The following is a 20,550-nucleotide window of genomic DNA, read 5'->3' on the forward strand; positions in this document are numbered from 1 at the left end:
ACAATTATAGCTTGGTTTACTTGTAAATTCATTACAGTAAACTTTTATTGTCTGGACTATTGAGGTGTCAGGAACCAGGACAGGCAGATGGAGGTAAGATGCAGAACAGCCATCCAGCACAGGCTCGAGGGGCTGAGTGGCCTCCTTCTGCCCCTTTGGACCAGGTTACCTTTGGTTCTGACTGGGTGGTTTCTGATCTGAGATGAACAGCTCCAGCTGCAGCTGCTCCCTGCTTCTCATCAGTGGATCAAAGGTTATGGCCTTGCACAAACCATCAGGATCATACCCCATTCCCATAAATTTTATTTTGCTGCAAATAACAATTTATTCAATAAAATTACTTCCTGAGAGAGGGTGCAGAGGAAGTTTACCAGAATGGCTGGGGGTGAGGGATTCCCGTGAGGAGTTTGGGGGCCTGGGCTGTTCTCCTATCAGGGAAGAGCACGGGGAAATCTGAAACAAATCTCGAGGGGCTTTGACGGGGTAAGTAAAGAGAAAACAGCTTCCTCTGAAGACATCAGAGGTCAGAGGTTTGTCTCCTCACACCCCGGCTGCTTTGAGTTCCATTATTTATGAAGTATTCTGTTTGAACACTTTTAGGTCTAAAGTAGATGAGAGGGTCACAGAGAGGTAGAGAAGGGAGACAGGCCCTTCGGCCCTTTGGCTTCGTGTTGGACATTAAGCGTCCATATACTGATCCCACACTAATCTCACTTTGTTCTCAACAGATTTGCATCAACTGCCCCGGATTCTACCACTCAGGGGCGACTTACAGCGGCCAACGAACCCACCAACCCACGTGGGAGGAAACCGGAGCACCTGGGGGAAACCCAGGTGGTCACAGGGAGAACGTGCAAACTCCACACAGACAGCACGTGAGACTTGGATTGAACCCGGGTCACTGGAGCTGTGAGGCAGCAGCACTACCTGCTGTACAGCGGTGCTGCCCCAGTGATGTTACATCTGTACGCTGAGGTCCAGTTGCCACAGTTCTGCCCACTCCCGTCGTACCCTCATCTGCTCTTTGTACTTTCAACGGGCCACCGGTTGACCAACCTGTGCTGAGTCCGGAGCCGTGCGAAAGGCTGGGGAGGCTATGCCGTTGTGCTCCTTTCTTCTGCTGAAACCAAAAGGCAATGTCAGTGGATTGTGACTCAGGAGACTTGCCAACGAAGACTTGCCCAGAAGCCCAGCCTGGAGCTGAGCAATACGTTGTCAGGATTACTGCCCTGTAACCCCATGGGTCAATGTTACTGTGCACTGATGCCTGTTTGTCCACTGGAAGAGTGCTGCTCTATAACAGTGATACAGCAGTCCTGCTGGGAGTAAACACTACTCTGTGATGATAAGGTACAACCCAGGTGGGACTGAGCATTAAGTTGCATTGACATTGTAACTCCTGGTAGTGAGCATTCCTCTGTGGGAGTAAGGGATACCCTACCCCCAGGTCACATACTCTGCACTGGGAGTACATCGCAACTGATATCCTCTGTGACTGAGCTGACGCTTCATCCTTTTGACCTATCGGCAGCCACACCATCCTCATCAGACTGTGTCCATCGTCTAGTCCCATTCTTCCCCCAGCGGTTGAAACCTTTATCCATGCCTTCGTTACCTCTAGAATAGCTTCTCCAACATTCACATACCTCTGTGGTCTCACTGTTTCTGTAACACTTTTCAGCCCCACAGCCCTCCGAGAAATGTGCTCATCCTGTTGATCCTGGGAGTGAACCAGCCCAGCAATGGCACCTGCTTCCAGCTGCCTGGGCTGGAGCTCTGCAAATCCCTCCCCAAACCTCTGTCACTCCTCCTTGAGGACACTCGGGATACACCTAACTCATTGGCCACACTTTTGTTACCTGCCCCAATGTTTCTTTAAGAAAATAGGAAATAGGAGAAAGATTCCTGTGTTGTGATTCAATGAAATCTCACTGACCAGACCTTGACCTTGCTTCTGCTTTCTGGCCTGTTCCCCCAGAACCTTTGACTGACCTAAAGACCATCTCCACCAGCCTCCACAGCACACTGGCGCAGTGAAACTCAAAGATCCTTAAGCCTCCGAGAGAAAACTTTATTTAAATGGGTGGCCTCTCATTCTGAAACTATTTCCCCTGGTTCTAAATTCCCTCCAGAAGAGAAACATGTACATGTCAACCCCTGCAGAGCTTATATATTTCAGTAGGATCACCTTTCATTCTTCTAGGCCCCAGTGAGTGTCAGCACAACATGCTCAACTGTTCCTCATTTGTCGATCTTCCGGCCCAGTCGTTGACCCAGTGAAACCTCACTGAGGGGTCACGAGTGCAGGTACATCCCTGCTCAGTGAGGAGACCAGCACTACAGGCAGTACTACAGGTGCAGCCTCACCATCTCTGTACAGTTGTAGTGAGCCTTCCCGACATCACTTCTTCTTCCTGTCTTCCTGTGGCCTGTTTCTGTTCTTCAGGCATGAGGACCCTCTGACCCCTCTGACCCCTCTGTGCTGCAACATTCTGTACCCTCTCATTTCAACATTCTGCTGTTCAGTCCTTCTTACCGAGGCTGACGACTGTGCACCTCTCCCTTCACTCCCTGCTGAACTTCTGCCCACTCACACAACAAATCTTTACAAATGCCCCGTGTCCTCTGCACAACTTGCTTTCCCATCTATCTCTGTATCCTCAGCAAACGTGACTGTAGTGTGCTCGGTCCCTTCACCTGTGGTTTATACAGCCAGTAAATGGTGCCTGTCGTGCATCACTACTTACAGCTTGCCAACCTGAAAATGACACAGCTCATTCTCTGTGCCAATATATTATCCCCAATGCCATGAGCTCTTGTTTAGTAACTTTCTATGTGACACCTTAGTCAAATATCTCCTGGAAATCTGAATACACTACATCTACTTGTTCCCCTTTATCTGCCGTGTTTGTTGTATCCTCAAAGAACTCCACTAAACTTATTAAACACGAGGTTCCTGTCTTACAACAATGTTACCTCTGCCTTATGATTTTCTAAATGTTCTGCTATTACCTCCCAGTGACGAATTCCAGCATTTTCTCACAGATGTTGGGCTAACTGGCCCATAGTTTCCAGATGTTGGGCTATCTAGCCCATAGTTTCCTGTTTTCTCTCTTCCTTCTTTCTTGGTCAGGGGGTGTTACATTTGCAGTTTTCCAGTTGCTGGGACCTTTCTAGAATCCATGAAACTTTGGGAGATCATGACCAATTTAGTTACCATTTCTACGGCCACTTGCTGCAGCCCATCAGGTCCAGGGTCTGGGACCGGTCAGCGTTAGTCCCAGATCTTGCCCGGCTGTTTGACAGTGTGATAATCGTGGTTTGAAAGCATCCCTGCACTGGGAATGTTTCACTGCATTAAAGAAGGTTTTTAAATAGAAGTGGTTCTGGAGAGGGTTAAGTTGTAATGGCGACAGTATCTTTCAGGGGGTGTAAGAACCGTGAGCCCCTGGGATTGTACGTGTGCAAGTGTTTGAAGGTAGCAGGACAGCTTGCTAAGGCTATAAATAATGTTATGTGTGCCTGGCTTTATTTATAGAGGATTAGCTCTCAAAGGCAAGGAAGTTGTGTGAAACCTTTATAAACAGTGACTGGGCCCTGATGTACTGTGTTCAGCGGACAACATTGCAACAGTGAGGTCACCCCTAAAGTTACTTCATTGTCTGCAGATGGTTTCCGGACACCCTGAATGATGCTGTAGAAACAGACATTTTGCTTTTCTTTCTGATCAAAAAGCTCTGGAAGTGTGTCTAGGCCTTGGGAGAGTGTCAACGATTCACTGGGAGACCAGGGATGAGAAATCCCCGGAGAGAATGGAGAATCCAGGTTACTTTTGGAGACTGAAAGGTTAAACGGAGATCTGTCAGAGGATTTTGTCAGAGTAAAGTGTCCCCAGTAGCAGGAAGGTTGGTAAACATAGGGTACCGGTGATTAGTGAGGATGGAGGTAAGGAGACCTGGAACACTCTGTGTGAAGGGGCAGTGCAGGAGCTCCCAAAAGGGAAGAGAGTAAAGTGCTGGGCTGTGGGGATTGGGCAGAGAGTGGTTGGGCTGAGGGGAGATGCTTTCAGAAAGCCAGCTCAGGCCTGGTGAGATGTACGGGATCATTCTGTGCTTCTGTGACACTCCTTCTCCATCAGTGGAAGATCCAAGCACTCCTGGGACGTGGCACTGTGCAGAGATTCATACCCGCCAGGCGTGACCTTCCTCCTCAGCCACCAGCGAAGCCTCCTTGGGATTCGCGATCACCCTGCCTGTGCACCCTGAGAAATCCATGGGGACCAGGCAGTTCTCCGAAACATTTCTCTGTGACGAAGGAGAAGGGTGGAAGTTGTATCAGTGACACATTCTGTCGTGTTGATGTCACCACCTTTGCTGTCACAGGCAGTGTGTCTCACCACAGGGGCAGGTGAGGCAGAGGGACCGATGGACCGTCCACCCCAGGGCCACTGCCCCGCTGCCCTGCAGCACTGGGTGACAGCTCAGACTGGGCTGAATAACACCAGCCTGAAGCAAACCCTGCTCACTTCATGCAATGCGCAATCTGCTGGGGGAACTCAGTGGGTCGAGCAGCATCTGTGGGGGGAGAGGAATTGCCCACATTTTGGGTTGAAACAGCCATGTGGTCCTGATGCAGGGTCTCAACCTGAAACGTTGACAGTTCCTCTCCCCTCACAGATGCTGCTCGACCCGCTGAGTTCCTCCAGCAGGTTGTTTGTTGTCTAGATTCCAGTGTCTGTGGTGTCCCAGGTCCCTGCCCACTTCAAACCCACTTGAATTTTGCCCCAGATGGTTCACCAGCCCCGAATGATATCCCATCCTGCTCCCTCCTGCTCACACTAGCCCATCGAGACCCACCTGAACTATATGACTTTACACCCACTGAATACCCCTGCTTGCTCTGTACACTGCCCACTGATCCCCCTCCTACCCCTCCCCACTCCCCCTTCTACACCCCCACCCTCCCTCCCATCCCCTCTGCCCCCTCCTAGCCCCCCTTACTCCCCTACATCCCCTCCTACCCCTCCTACCCCTTCTGACCCCCTCCGACCCCCCTCCTACCCTCATTCCGACCCCTGCCTTTTTCCACCCTGCCTGATATTGACTGCCCCGGCTCCCAGACACAGGGACACCCCCAGACTCACTGGCAGGTGAGGAGCGGAGGTCTCCTGTCCCTCTGGTCCTTCCTTTCCCCACCGGCACGTGCTGGGACCTCTGAGCTCACTCAGCACCACAGCCCACTCGCCCCGCTCACTGGTGCAGAGAGTCCTTTGCTCACTATGGGACTGCCATCACCGAGAACCAAGGTCACAGCAGTTCGTGGTTTGAAAATATCAGCATTTCCAGAGTAATAAATACAAAGTATGCTGAGAGGTGAAGCTCAGCACTGACATCAGATTCCTCACTGATCTAACAAACCAACAACAGCAATGGGTTCTTATTCCAGTGATTCAGCAGAGCATCGAAGGGGCAGGGTGTGTGTGTTGGTGTCTCACTACTGGGGTGTTAGGGTCAGGGTAAGTTGGCGCTGTGTCAGGTCAGGGTGTGTTGAGGGGTCAGGATCAATATGGAGTCTGTGTCCCGGTTGGGAGCAGCACCTCAGCCATGCCTGGGGTTTGGGGTGGTGTTTAAAGGGTGCTGGGTTTGTGGGTGCTGGGTTTAGGGGGTGCTGGGTTTGGTATGGGGTTTAGGGGGTGCTGGGTTTGGGGGATCTGGGTTTAGAGGGTGCTGGGTTTGGGGTGGGGTTTAGGGAGTGCTGGGTTTGGGGTGCTGGGATTGGGGGGTGCTGGGTTTGGGGTGCTGGGTTTGGGGCTGCTGGGTTTGGGGTTGGGTTTATGGGGTGCTGGGTTTGGGGGGTGATGGGTTTGGGGTGGGGTTTAAGGGGTGCTGGGTTTGGGGGGTGCTGGGTTTGGGGGTGCTGGGTTTAGAGGGTGCTGGGTTTGGGGGTGCTGGGTTTGGGGTGGGGTTTAAGGGGTGCTGGGTTTGGGGGTGCTGGGTTTGGGGGTGCTGGGTTTGGGGTGGGGTTTAAGGGGTGCTGGGTTTGGGGGTGCTGGGTTTGGGGTGGGGTTTAAGGGGTGCTGGGTTTGGGGGGTGCTGGGTTTGGGGGTGCTGGGTTTAGAGGGTGCAGGGTTTGGGGGGTGCTGGGTTTGGGGGTGCTAGGTTTAGAGGGTGCTGGGTTTGGGGGTGCTGGGTTTGGGGGTGCTGGGTTTGGGGGGTGCTGGGTTTGGGGGTGCTGGGTTTGGGGGGTGCTGGGTTAAGAAGGTGCTGGGTTTAGAGGGTGCAGGGTTTGGGGGTGCTGGGTTTGGGGGTGTGGGGACTGTGCGCTGACTCACCACAGCAGCTGCTTCCATCCACGATCTGTGTTTCTTTCTCTGTTGTGCCAGCTGGTAGTTGAGGCAGATTTGTGGCCCCAGCTGCAGAACAAAGAGATAATTACCAGCAGAGAATTCCAGCAGGCAGTTCCAGCAGGCAGTTCCAGCAGGGTCACCACCATTTACAGCTTCCACCCCAAAACTGATGGCTTCCACAGGCTGATGATTTCTCCACATCCGGACCTTCAACTGTGACCTCCCAGGACAACCTGTGCTGGTCACTAAGACTTTCCTGGAGACGTCCCTCACCCTCCCATCTCCTCCCCTTCCCTCCCCTCCCCTCCCAACCCCTTCTCTCCCCTCCCATATCTTCTTCTCCCCACCCCTTTTCTCCCCTCTCCTTTTCCCCCACCCCTCTCCCCTCCCCTCCCCTACCCCTGCCAACCCTCCCCTCCCTCCCCACCCCACCCCTCCCCACCCCTCCCCTCCCCTCCCCACCCCTCCCCACCCCTCCCCTCCCCTCCCCTCCCCACCCCTCCCCTCCCCAATACCCCACCTTCCCTCACGCCTCCCCATTCTTCACTTTCTTCCATCCTCCTCACCCTCCCCCAAAGCCCCAGCCCCCACCCTCCCCCACACCCCCACCCCCCACCTCCCCCCCCTTACCCGGCCCTCCCCCCATAGCCCCAGCCCCCACCCTCCCCCACACCCCCACCCCCCACCTCCCCCCCTTACCCGGCCCTCCCCCCATAGCCCCAGCCCCCCACCCTCCCCCACACCCCCACCCCCCACCTCCCCCCCTTACCCGGCCCTCCCCCCAGAGCCCCAGCCCCCCCCTCCCCCACACCCCCAACCCCCACCTCCCCCAACCCTGCCCCCCCCCACTCCCAGGGTTCTGCTCCATCGACAACACTGGGTCACCTTGAGTAGCCGGAATGCTGTCATCCAACACTTGCGGCTCTGCTCGTCCTCAGAGCAGAGAATTGCCAAATCCCTCCGCTCACACCTCATCCCTGGAAACTGTGGGCAGGGAGAGACAATGTCAGGTACAAGCAGCCTGGAGGGGGTTCACTGAGGGACGGTGTGAGGGAGGGGGATTAATGTCAGTAGGGATACAGTCAGTGACACAGGGCGCTGGGGGAGTGGGGTCACTGAGGGACGGTGTGAGGGAGATGCAATATGGTGTAACACTTCTCTGGGCCACAGTGGACCATAATCAGCACTGGACACTTAGTGACACCGAGATACTCTGGGGCAGAGCAGGACATTGGGACACACTGGGCCACACTCCACATGCTGTCACACTGAGACACTGGAATACACTGGCACAAGGTGACACTGGAAAAGTGCAGTTCTCCACTGAACCTATTGGGTAATATTGAAGATTTTGGGCCATTTTGGCACAGTGGCTCACACTGTGCCACACACATCTCTGGGTCACTGAGCCACAGTGGGCCACAGTTAGCCCCACTGGACCACTGAAATATAATAAAGTTTCATGGTGTTAAAGTGGAAAGTAAAGCTCAACGTTTCAGCTGACTAACAGGAGACAGAGACCGGTATAAATGGGTCTTTTCTGGTTGGCATGGTGTAATGAGTGGAGTACCACGGGGATCGGTGTCGGGGACTTCACAAGTTACATAAGTGACCGATGAAGTGCGGTGCTGAATGTTCTGGCAACACAAAGACAGGAGGGAAAGTAAATAGTGAAAAGGACAGAGGGATAGGGATAGGCTAGTGAGTGGGCACGGATCTGGCCAATGGAGAATTTTATCAGAAATGTCAAATTGTACATTTTGGCAGAGAAAAGTAAAAAAGAAATTCATATAAATGGTGAGAGATTGCAGAGCAGTGAAATGCAGAGAAATCTGGGGGCCCCGCGTATGACTCACAGAGAGCTGGTTTGCAGGTGATCAGGAAAGCTGGCAGATTGTTTATTGTGAGGGGAATTGAAACCAAAAGTGGGGAGCTTGTGCTTTAGTTCTACAGGCCATTGGTGAGACTACATCTGATGTGCAGTGTTGTCCTCCTTAGTTAAGAAGGTATGTTGGTGCATTGGAAGCACCAGGGACGGTTACTTGACTGACCCCTCGAACGGGTATGTAGTCTCACGAGGAAAGGCTGGACAGGCTGGGTTTGTATCTGTTGAAGTTTAGGAAGGGTCAGAGGTGATGTGATTGAAACATATCAGGTCCTGATGGGTTTTGACAAGGTGGATGAGGAGAGGAGCTTTCCTCTTGTGGGAAAATCTGGAACTAGGAGATCACTGTTTAACAATAAGGGGTGCCCATTTAATACAGAGAGAGAATTTTTCTTCTAGAAAAACAAAGGACTGTAGATGTTAGAATCTAGATGAAAAAACAACAAGATGCTGGAGGAACTCAGCAGGCCAGGCAGCATCCGTGGAGAAAAGCAGGCGGTCAACGTTTCGGGTCAGGACCCTTCTTCAGGACTGAAGATAGGAAAAGGGGAAGCCCAGTATGCAGGAGGGAAAAGCAGAGCAGTGATAGGTGGACAAAGGAGGGGAGGCAGGGTGTAATTTCTCTGAATTTTTTTCTCTCAGAGGGTGTCTTCAGAACTCTCTGGACGCAGAGTCCTTGAATATTTATAGGGCAGAGGGAGATGGTCACAATGGGTGAGGGGGAGAAAGGTCACTGGGAGTAGGTGGGAATGCAGGGTTGAGGGGATAATCGGATCATCTGGAGGGAAGGAGTGGCCAACTCCTGCTCCTGTATGTTTCTTTGAGCCACATTGAGCCTTGCTGGGTCACACTGAGGCACCAGTGCAGGCAGGGTGGTTCATTTCCTCAAGGCCGAGCTCAGTCACGTTCCTCAGTGGAGCAGTTAGTGCTGGAACAGACGGGTTATTTATCACAGGTTCCTGCTGGGCACCCAACAGCTCCAAGCAAAGGACACGGACGGTACATACTGCCATCCTGTGGGCGTAGCCTGTAACTAACACACACATCACATAAACACACACACACACACACACACACACACACACACACACACACACACACACACAGGTGCACGTGCACACATGCACACACGCGTGCACACACAGCACACACGCACACACACAGGTGCACATGCACACACACACAGATGCATGTGCACACATGCACGCGCGCACACGCACGCACGCACACACACGCACGCACACACACGCACGCACACACACACGCACACACACGCACGCGCACACACGCACACACGCACACACGCACGCACACACACACACACATGCACACAGATATGTGACATACACACTCTCCACCAGTCTCTCGGTGGGAAGGATGACTTCACTTCTGAGGTGAGATTGGATCCGGGCAATGACTTCCCTGGAGTGAAGGAGACTGAGGGATGACCTGATAGGGGAACAGACGGGGCAGGATCTTTCTCCCACAGTCGGGGGAATCACACACAGGAGGGTGTGGGCTTAAGGTGAGAGGAAGGAGCTTCAACGGGGGTCTGAGGGGAAAGGTTTTTTATGCAGAGAGTGGTCAATATCTGGAAGGTCCTGCCAGAGGAGGAGGTGGAGTCAGATACAGTCACTGTGTTTGAGACATTTAGGGCAGGCAGTTGAATAGTCAAGGAATAGAAGGATACTGTCTTAATGCAGTCCATTGGATTAGTGCAGATGGGGATAAAGTTCACATGGACCAGATGGGCTGAAGGGCCTGTTTCTGTACAGTACACCTCGGTAACTCTATGAGAGTCCCAGTGCAGACCCATCACAGGCAGGGAGCACTAGTGGGGCGGTGTGGGGCGGGCGGTGGGGTGGTTGGGGGTGGGACAGTGGAGCGGTGAGGGAGGGGGTGGGGGGGGGAAGAATTGTTTAAAGTGTTACATACAGCCGCTGCATATTCCTGTTGTGGAGTCTGGAGGAGTTCCGTGCCATCCCAAGTGTCCTTGCCCACTTTGTGCAGTCAGGGTTCAGGGTGCCCGGAGGCAGGGAGGTGGTTATGTTTTTCCAAGAACATCCATCATTTTCTGACAGTCTCTTCCCCTGGCAGAGGGTGGGGTGGTTGCCCAGTGTTGGGTGAGGGTGGGGTGGTTGCCCAGTGTCGGGTGAGGGTGGGGTGGTTGCCCAGTGTCAGGCGTGCTGCTGACGCACTGCCCACTGGAGGTGGCTGAGTGATCAGAACTTCAATGCTGGGTTTGTGGTCGTGGGGGTAGATACAGGTGTTTGTCCCCTTATCCTGCAGTTGTCGTGGAGACGGTGTTTGTGGAACCTCCCTGGTGAAGTACCTGTTGTAGATTGTCTGTTACTCCAAAGTGTTCAGGAGGGCAGGGATCATCAGCCTGGGGCCAGGTTTGAGGTCCTGGTCTTTGAATACTGTTTCCATGGAGGCAGGAGTGAATATCACCATCAACGCCTGCCTTTGCTGAATCGTGGAATTGCTTCCGGAGTTTTACTTTGTCAGGGGCTGTGTCGTGCATTGGGGCAGGTCGGTAGTGACCATTATCCTCCAGATGTTCAACGTAAGGCCCAAGTGATGGTGCCAACAATGACTTGGTCTCCAACTGTGCCCACACGCAAGTGTTTTGGCAGTGGTTTGATGACTGAGGTTGAGGTCAGGAGGAGTGAGCAAAGATCGAGCAGCTTCCAGCTTACCCTGTTGGTTCCTCCACTCCAGATGTGTGGAGTGTGGTGCAGTGAGGAAAATGAGGAAGAAGGTTGGGGAAATAACACTGGGACTGGGTCTGTAATGGACCTGATGTGGGGTGAACTCTCAGGACAGCCACATTTGAGAAGGATTCTCCATAAACTCTCTTGTTCACAACACTCAAACACTCACGGATATGTGTGCACACACACACACTCACGCAGACACGCGCACGCACACACACGCATGCAGTCACACACTCACACACACGCAGACTCTCTCACTCTCACACACACACACACACACTCACACACACACACACACACACACACACACACACACACACACACACACACACACACTCTCTCACACACACACACACAAATACATTTGATGGTAACCACAGATGTGTGCACATGAGCATCTACCTTGATGCAGAACCCGAAATCAGTTGGTGTGTTGTACACCTTCCTGCTTGTTACTGTGTAAATGTTGCTGTCAGTCACATCAGCAAGATACTGAAGGTGCCTTGGTTCCTGTCGAGAAAAATCAAGTAAGAATTGGAAAGGAACCTGGAAGTGGAGATCAGCTCATGGACGTTTGGGGACATCTGGGGGGGTGAGGAGAGATACACGCAGGGGTCAGTGGCCTTCAACCACAGGCAGTGCCGGAGGAGTGTGATGTGGTGACAGCCTCACCTGGCACTGAGGTAAAACCTTGGCCGAGGTTCCAGTTCCATGTCATACTGAAGGTTCCTGGACTGATGCCCAGTCGAGGTGAGGAACACGTACAGTCCTGGCCTGACATGAGATTTTATCAGTAATTCTCCATCTCCCTTTCAAAAGCTAATTTTGACACCCAAGACGGCACCGGAGCGTGGGGACTCACTGCGAGCGGCTCTCTGCAGATCTGTTCATTACTTCTACTATAATTGTTCTACTCTTTTAAATTTACACTTTGTATTCTGTTAATGTGTTTACCCTGTACTACCTCAGTGCACTGTGTAGTGAATTGACCTGTACGATCGGTATGCAAGACAAGTTTTTCACTGTACCTTGGTACAAGTGACAATAATAAACCAATACCAATACCAATACTTTTGAAAGCTCCCTTCACCCAGTGACTTCTGAATTACCAGAACTAGTTCAATCATAGAAAACATACAGCACCATCTGAAGGCAAGTGAAAAAAACACTAACCAGTTGCGGCGCCCAATCCTCAGCTCCACCCGACTGCTTAACTATGCCGAGGGTTCTGATTCCATTACCCCTTCTGCCAGTGAGTTCCAGACCCCAGCACCCTCCCAGTGAATCTCCTCTCTGATCCAGTATTCATTACTCTACATCAACCTCTCCTGGTGTTTGACCTCAGCTCCCCTCTCTGCATCTATCCAATCCTTCCTCACAGCTGGAATCCCCCAAACCTGCCAACGTCTTTGTGAACCTCTCCTGAGAAACGTGGACTTGTATCTTCACTGCCTGGTGCATCTGCCCTAGCAGGACTTCTGGCACGGTGTTCATGCCACGGCTACGAAAGGAAAGAATCTTGCAAGCCTTTTCAGTGGCTTCATCTTTTCCTGCTACCTTTAGGGATCTCTGGGCATTTCCTCCAAGGTTGCCTGTCCCCCCACCCCACCTGTTATCCTCCCACTTATTGTACATTCCTCCCCCTCCACTCCCCTCCCCTCCCCTCCCGTTGCACCTCTCGAAACACAGTCCCTCACATTTCCCCTCATTGAATTCCTTTGGCCACTTCCCTGCCCGATTGACCAGTGTGCAGCCTGAGGCTTTTCACCTCGTTCTCAACCACACGGCCAGTTCCTGCAACAACCTATTTATCATCTTTAGGTTTTATATCAGGCATGTACACCACAAAAGCCCTGTGAAACCCTGATGGAGGCACCACTAACCACCCCATTTCATTCTCCCAGCGAGCCAGCTTTGGATCAAATTTGCTAACTGCCCTTGGATCCCATGGGCTTTTATTTCCTTGACTGCCTGCCATGTGAGACCTTGTCAAAAGCTTTGCTAAAATCCATCAAACACACTAATGTCATCCTGAGGTCTGAGGAGCAAGTTTTTCACACAGAGGGTGGTGGGTGTATGGAACGAGCTGCCGGAGGTGGGTACAATTACAGTGTTTAAAGGACATGTGGACCAGTACTTGGATTGGAAAGGAGTAGCAGGATACAGGCCAAATGGGGTTAGTGTCATTGGGCATCAGGGCTGACATGGGCGGGTTTGGGGAAGGGCCGTTTCTCTGACGTGACTCTATGAATCTATCCTTGTTACTACCTCGAACAATTGAACCATGTCGTTAGTTACCACCTTCCCTCAACAAATCTGTGCTGACAAATGAAGTGACTAACTTTGCCCTTCAAGTCATGATTTGTACCATATCTCAGAATTAATCGTCTGCCCACCACTGAAGTTACAATGACTGGCCTGTAATTACTCGATTTATTCTTTTCCCCCTTTTAAAGTAACAGAACAAAGTTGGTGGTTCCTCCAGTCCCCCAGCACCACTGCTGTGGCAGGGAAGGACTGAACCATGAAGCTGCATCCCTCCACTTTTCCCTCCCTTGATCTTATCTTTAACAGCCTGGGATATATTTCATCCAGATCTGGGATTTATCCACATTAAAAGATTCTAATCCTCTGAATGTTTCCTCACAATTTTAAACCATCCAATATTTCACATCTTCCCCCTTAACTACAGTGTTGGCATTGTTCCCCTTCACTGTGAAGACATTGAAGGCCTTACCCTCCTTCACACACCGCGGACCTTTTTGGTCCGACCCGACCCCACCTGACCCCACACGACCCGACCTGACCTGACCCGACCTGACCCGACGTCACCCCAACCCGACCTGGCCCGAACCGACCCGACCTGGCCCCACCCAAACCCACCTGACCCAAACTGACCCAACCCCACCATATCCAACCTGACCCGACCTCACCCTGACGCGACCCAACCTGACTCGACCCAACCCTACCGTTTCCTTCATCACTCTCTTGCTCTTTACGTGACGAAGACTTGCCAGCACTTTTTCATACATTGTCCTTGCTTTTCTAATTTGGGGTTTAATTTCAACCCAATGCTCTTTCTACCTCTAGTGGCTTTCTGTAGAATTGAGCACTTGGGTTCTGCTTACCTTCCCCCTGCTACTCTTGGCACTTCTGACAATTATTTTAAACCAGTGCTCACTGGTGCCTCCCCCTCCTGCCGCTGGTAAGTGCTTTCAGTTTTTTGGGATTGGCAAGGCCAGCATTTCTTGCCCTTGAGAAGGTGGGACTGAGCTGTCTTCTTGACCTGCTCTAGTCACAAGAATAGAAAGAAACAGGAGCAGGAGGAGGCCACTCGGCCCCTCAAGCCTGTCCCACCATTCAGTGTGAACATGGCTGATCTATGCTGACCTCAACTTCTTCTGGTGGTCCGTCTGGGGAAGCTGCTCCCACAGTGCTGTTGGGGAAGGGGTTCCAGGATCTGGACCTTATGCCGACGAAGGGACGGTGATGTGTTTCCATACCAGGATGGTGTGCTGTTGCAGGGTCCCTGCAGACTTGCTCCCATCTGCTTGTCGTTCTTGTTCTTGCTGGTGGGGTTTGTGGGTTGGTGAAATGCTGTTGGAGCAGCCCAGGTGGGTACTTAAAGCACACTGTCTCCCTGAAAGGCTGGAAAACTTGTGCCTTCTGTTCGAGTCTGTTGTCCCTCTCCGGAGATGCTCCCTTCACATTGAGATTCCAGCACTATCTAGTTTTATTTTAGTCCTTACACACTTGTTAGTACAATTAACAGTGGCTCGAGTAAAAGGGCATGTTTGCAGGTTACAAATGTGGAGACAATGTGCCTGAGACAGAGAGAGGTGAGAAACAATGAGTGGTTGATGTTCAGGGCAGTGATGTTCCCCAGGGTCAGAAATGAAAATGCTTCTGAAATATACAATGACTTGGGTTTATAGGGCACCACTTCAAAATTAATAAATGGTGCAAAACTGGGAAATGGAGCCAATAGTAAGATATAAGGTAAGAGTGGGAGGAGATGGAGATACTGACGAATTGGGCAGACGTGCCGACATGTGAACACTGTGGAGGGGTGTCCCACGGTACATCTTGGTCCAGAGAACGGGAGAGCATCATGAGATGAAGAGGGTGCAGGTGCAGAGAGCCTGTGGGGTCCATGCAAACCTCTGCAGTGGCAGGACAGGTTTAGAAGGACAAACTTAAAAAAGGAGTTGGAATTCCTGGCTTTACAGAGAGACACAGTTATAGCTCAACCCTTACATGTCACTGATGTTCCTGGTGGGGCCAGTTCTGCATCCCACATTTTCAGTAGGACATGATCCTGGAGAGGGAGTGGAGGAACAGTCCTGGGGAGAAGTTCTTTTTTTGTGTGGACAGAGACGAGATGCTGAGGTTGGTCTCCTTACAGCAGAGAAGGCCAGGAGGGATGTAATGGAGGAGGTGTTTTCTTGGAGTAAGCAAGCAGAAGCTGCTTCCAGTGGCAGGAAGGCCGGTCACCAATTCAAAACAAATGGGAAAACGACAAGGTGCTTAGCTCTGGAATAAGTTGCTTTGTAGGGCAGTGAAGAGGATTCAAGAAGGATTTCATAAACACAGGCACTAGAAAAACGTAGTCTCTGTGGAAGAGGTCATGGGGGTGGGTTGAGCTGTTTAGCTCAGGTACAATGATCCAAATGATCTCCATTCCCATGATTCCATGTTCTCTGTGATCTCCCAAAGTCTAAATTGGCACAAAGTGTATTAATCCAGAAATTGAACTCTGGAATCTTGCATCTGGTCTGTGGAATAATCCACAATTCCTCTTTGACTATTGTGTGTTGACTGCATTCCTCTAGCCCGCAGCAGAAACAATCCTTTAATCCTTTAAACTAGTTTAGCAATCTTCCAAATCCTGACTTCACAGTAAATCTGTCCCCTCATATCTTCAACGCGATTCGTCCTTTCTGCTTGGAAGGTACACGCTGTCATTAACTCATCAAAGGATTTTTCAAGAACACACAAAGGAATGGTGGACTTTAGCTCCTACATGCGTTTGCAAGTTCCTTCAGTTTTGCACCCTGTAATTAACTCTGACTTCAAGATTCATGCTGGCAGATCCTGTGTTCACAAAATAATTTAAATCTCTTCCTTTTCTACTTCAGATCTAAGATCAGCAAATCTGTGCAATTGTGGTTAATACCCAGATTCAAATAAACAGACATCAGATCCAGGAGATTGCTGACTCATTCACCACGCTGCCATTCCACGTCCAGAGTAAGTTTGAACAGTTTGTACACAACTTCTTCCTTTTTGTAAGTGGTGCCTCAGATGGAGGATAACTTGCATTTACTCCAGTTCTGTGGGTTGTCAGGTAACTGTTGAGGTCATCGTGGGATCTGCATATTCTTCCGCAGATGGGCAAGGGGTGTTTGGTGGAGTGTGTGGAGTGGGTAGAATGGGGGGTGGTGTGCTCCTTCTGTTGCTTACACTGGGAGTCTGGACCCCAGGGTCTCAGTACCATTCTGAATGCTCCTTCTGTTTTGAGTGCTCATGGGCCAAGGATTCCCTGGACTCGGTGGGGATGTTACACTTCTGGGAACCCCCTTGAATATTTTCCTTTGTCCACTCAGTAATCTCATGATGTGTCAGAGCTTGGAATCGTGCATCTCTTTTGGAATCCTGGAGCCTTCCCATCGGAGGTGTAATTGGGGTTACAATGCATGGGAATGTTGGCTCAGGAGAGGGCACTGTTATTGGGTTGTTTACCCTAACATGGATTGAGAAGTTTTGCAGACAGCACTGGTGGCAGCTCCCCTGTGCTTTAGGTGCCTGCTGTAGGAGGTCCATGCCTCAGTAGCAAACAGGAGGGCAGGGATCACAGGTGCCAGTGCACCATGAGTTTTGGGCAGGGTTTGAAGTTTTGCTCTTCCAACACTCTTTTCCCTCAGATGGTCACAGACTGTGCTGGTGCACTGAAGTCGGTGTGAATTTTATCATCGGGATCTGAGATGGGAGGTAACTCCCGGGATGGGGGAGGGGCCTATGTTTTCCAGGGTCTCATCATGTACCTTTATTGTGGAGGACGGTATTGTGCAGTGGGGTCAAACTGGCAGGAGACCTTTGTTTTGCAGATATTAAGTGCAGAGATTCTCCTGAATTTCAGAGTAGAATTGGATGATGACTTGGACGTCAGTCTCCGACAGTACACGTATGCAGTGTTGTCTGCATACCGCGGTTCAGTCGAGAGTAGGGTGACCTTCGGTCTGGACTACGGGCAACGTAGGTTGGATAGTTCCCACACTGCAGTTAGAAACATGGAGCAAAATGTTGGGGTGATGATTCAGCCTTGCACACCACCTGTCTGGGCTGAGATCAGGTTGTTGTGGACGGTCTGCATATCATCATGAAGCAGACATAAGCTTAAATTTCCAAGGCCAGACAGATTTAAGTGCCCAGTCCCTCTCCAATGAGTCTTTTGTGAGATCTAAAAAGTCCAAGCACAGTTGCAGTTGATGCTCTTCACTGCGTTCCTCTTGGCACCGCTGAGCAGTGATGACTACGTCCTCCAGATACTCTCAACGGACAGAATCCACTCCGTCATTCCAGGAGCACCTCTTTGGCCACAGGCAGGGGGTGGTTGAGGTAGATCCTGGTGATGAGTTCTCAGTGGGGGACAGCAGGCAGACCTCTCTCTAGTTCCATTCACCTAGATCCTTGTCTCCTTCCCTGAAGGTGGTCACAATTACATCATCCCCAAGGTCCTCTCCCATGCCAAGTTTAGAACCTCAACATGAGTTCTGTCTGCTATTGCTTCTTAAAGGTCTTGTGGCCGTTTCCACTTGGGAGGCTCTGTGTGGATGCAGGAGGTTCTCAGGCAGGGTGTGGGGAGGAGTTGGGGACTGGTCTGGTAGGGAGAGAGGAAGTGCAATGTAGGAGGAGTGTGGAGGGCCACAGGAGAGAGCAGAGGGGCACCTAGACTACAGCAGCAGAAATATCAGCGAGGATAGAACAATGATATCACGTTTACTGTAGGAAGGTTGTGTAATAAAAGAGATGTCTAGGATTTCCTCCCTGGATCTGAACAGACTAGAGAATCATTAACTTCACACCAGATGGGTTCAATCAGTACATATGCTACTCTGGCAGGGGGACCAACAGAGTGGACATAGTAGCACAACCGATCAGGACAATTGAGGAATAAAGAGGGAAGTTTGTTGATTAATTTAAAAAGTCTTCACACATGGTCTGGATTGATTGGACAAACAAATTTTAAAAGAAGGTAGCAGAAGCACTATTGGCAAAGAATGATTAGGAAAGGGAGGTGTGAGGAGATGGTTGACCACCAGGGGACTGCAGATCACTTGGCTTAACGTCAGTCAGAGGGAATGGAATTCCTACACAAAGCAGTACTAGAAAAACTGAAGATATGTGAAAAAGGAGTGGGCAAGGCTTTTGAAAGTTTAGGAGTGAAAAAACAGACTACTGGAGGAACTCAGCAGGTCAGGCAGCATCGGTGGAGGCAGAGGGATGGTTGACACTGGGTAGAGAACCTGCCTCATTCCTGACCGACCTGAAACATCAGCTGTCCCTCTGCCTCCACAGATGCTGCCTGACCCACTGAATTCCTCCAGGAGTTAGCTATTTTCCACACATTCCAGCATCTGCTGACTCTGGTGTCTCCATTTCAAAAGTGTAAGTCTTTCCTGACCAACATTTGAGTAGTTTGAAGAATTAAGAGAAGGTGAAGCAGAGAGTAGCCTGAGGTTGTGCAAACTGAGACCAGCATATGGAATCAGGGATAAGTTACAATGTGGGTTGAAAGCTGCTGGATAAACAGCTGAGCAGGGAAGGAACAGATGTGGGAGGCTGGTGTGGGGCATACACTCTGGTACGGTGCAGCTGGGCAGACTGACCCATTCCCTCTAAACCATCCAACATAAAAACACTTCCTGCACAAGTACCAGCCTGACAATGGGATTCCGCACCCTCCCATTGGCACAACTTCACACAGGAAAGGGAGTGGTTTGGCTGGGAGAGTAACTGAGAACTTTTGAATCACATATTGTATTGATTAATCTCGATGGAAGGAGCATCACATGATGTTGCTGCAGTTAGATGGCATGTGATGTATTGCCACAATCTCACTGTCAGATGCGGCCATGTCATGTGCCACAAGGACGTACACTGGCTTGTTGGTGAGTGTAAGTGTCTTGGGACATTCACTCACCTTGGACGTGCCTTTGGTGGAGTAGTAGAACCCTGATCTCCTCAGGAAGAAATACAACCGTCTCCAAGTTTTCTTTCCTTTATCTTTCAGGTGGAGAAACCCCTGTATCTCAGGACAGTTCCTGGCATTTAGGAAATTCTTGAAGGAGAAAAAGGTTTACTTTAAATGCTTGGAAAACAGAGTAACCCCCTCAAACTAAAGGCAAAACAAACCAAAAGTAGTTCCTGAAGATCATTCGTGCTATCCCCTTTACCCCTGTGGGCCACTGCTTATCACAATGTGTGCCAGACCACATAGGTGAGTGTGTCAGGCTGCGTCTCACCTGTGTCACCTGTGCTTGTGCAATTCCTGCGTTACCTTCCAGACTTCCTGCTAACAAGTGCATCGGGAAAAATGTCTGTGGAGAAGAGAAGTGTGATCATCAGATTGGAAAACTCTCCCTTACCCAAGGCCTGTCTCAGTAATTTTTAAACTCATCTTCCCTGTATCAGAAAACATTTTAATTCAACCTCACCCTGGTGACTTCCTGCCAAAGGAAATGATCAGAACATTTCACCTTGCTCATTGTTCTCACTGGTTTACTCTGTTGCGACACTTCTTGTAGCTCTGGATACTGATACCAACACCCAGTGAATTTACTTAACCTGTGTCCATCGGGGCAGTGCCCGCTTGTGGTGCACAATGTGTGTAATGATTATTTGTGTGAGGAGGGCAGACTGATGATCCAAAAGACTTCAGAGCTCATTTACTAGAAATATTGTTCACTTTAACATACAGTTCTGATATTTTAATCAGTTCTAAAGAGACAAATGCCGTAGCTTGTTGGAAGAGTTTGTCTGTTTACAATATTCACAGCTTTATAAATTAATCCCAGTTTTAATTATTAAACCTGTTGGGTTGGGGAATCAAGAACCACAGAGGGCACAGGTTTAAGGTGAGAGGGGAGAGATTTAATGGGGACCTGAGGGGCAACTTTTTCACCCAGAGGGTGGTCCGTATATGGAATAAGCTGCCGGAGGAAGTGGCAACACTTAACAACACTTAAAAGGCACTTGGACAGGTCCATGGATCGGAAAGGTTTAGGGGGATGTGGGCCAAACACAGGAAAATGGGAATCTTGGTTGGCATGGACCAGAAGGGCCGAAGGGCCTGTTTCCATGTTGTATGACTCTATGACTCTAATAAAATACCATGTCAGTTCCCCTGCTATCTCTGTCTGCCCAATCCTGCCCCATCACTCCTGCCCCCTCACTCCTGCCCCCATTCCTGCCCCCACTCCTGCCCCCCCCACTCCTGCCCCCTCACTCCTGCCCCCTCACTCCTGCCCCCTCACTCCTGCTCCCACACCTGCCCCCTCACTCCTACCCCCTCACTCCTGCCCTCTCCTGCCCCCTCACTC

General features: G+C 50.8%; 1 protein-coding gene across 8 annotated transcripts in view; it reads right to left on the reverse strand.

The window, feature by feature from the left end:
• The window catches only part of LOC127583041 (growth factor receptor-bound protein 10-like), a 112,395-nt gene that overhangs the window by 6,712 nt on the left and 85,133 nt on the right, over positions 1-20,550 (reverse strand). For 5 of the 8 annotated variants that reach the window (XR_007958197.1, XM_052038748.1, XM_052038749.1 and 2 more), the window contains 7 exons: positions 19,474-19,548; positions 19,152-19,289; positions 11,351-11,458; positions 7,232-7,330; positions 6,332-6,412; positions 4,188-4,304; positions 928-1,120 (listed from right to left, as the gene is read on the reverse strand). Coding sequence is in view for 7 of the 8 variants with exons in the window: in XM_052038748.1 (XP_051894708.1) it covers positions 928-1,120; positions 4,188-4,304; positions 6,332-6,412; positions 7,232-7,330; positions 11,351-11,458; positions 19,152-19,289; positions 19,474-19,548 (811 nt within the window). In the remaining variant the exon portion in view is untranslated. The remainder of the gene's footprint in view (positions 1-927; positions 1,121-4,187; positions 4,305-6,331; positions 6,413-7,231; positions 7,331-11,350; positions 11,459-19,151; positions 19,290-19,473; positions 19,549-20,550) is intronic. The other 3 variants (XM_052038755.1, XM_052038750.1, XM_052038754.1) reach the window with 3 other exon arrangements.

This window comes from Pristis pectinata, chromosome 25, assembly GCF_009764475.1.
Source record: "Pristis pectinata isolate sPriPec2 chromosome 25, sPriPec2.1.pri, whole genome shotgun sequence".
In the NCBI taxonomy this organism is placed as follows: Eukaryota; Metazoa; Chordata; class Chondrichthyes; order Rhinopristiformes; family Pristidae; genus Pristis; species Pristis pectinata.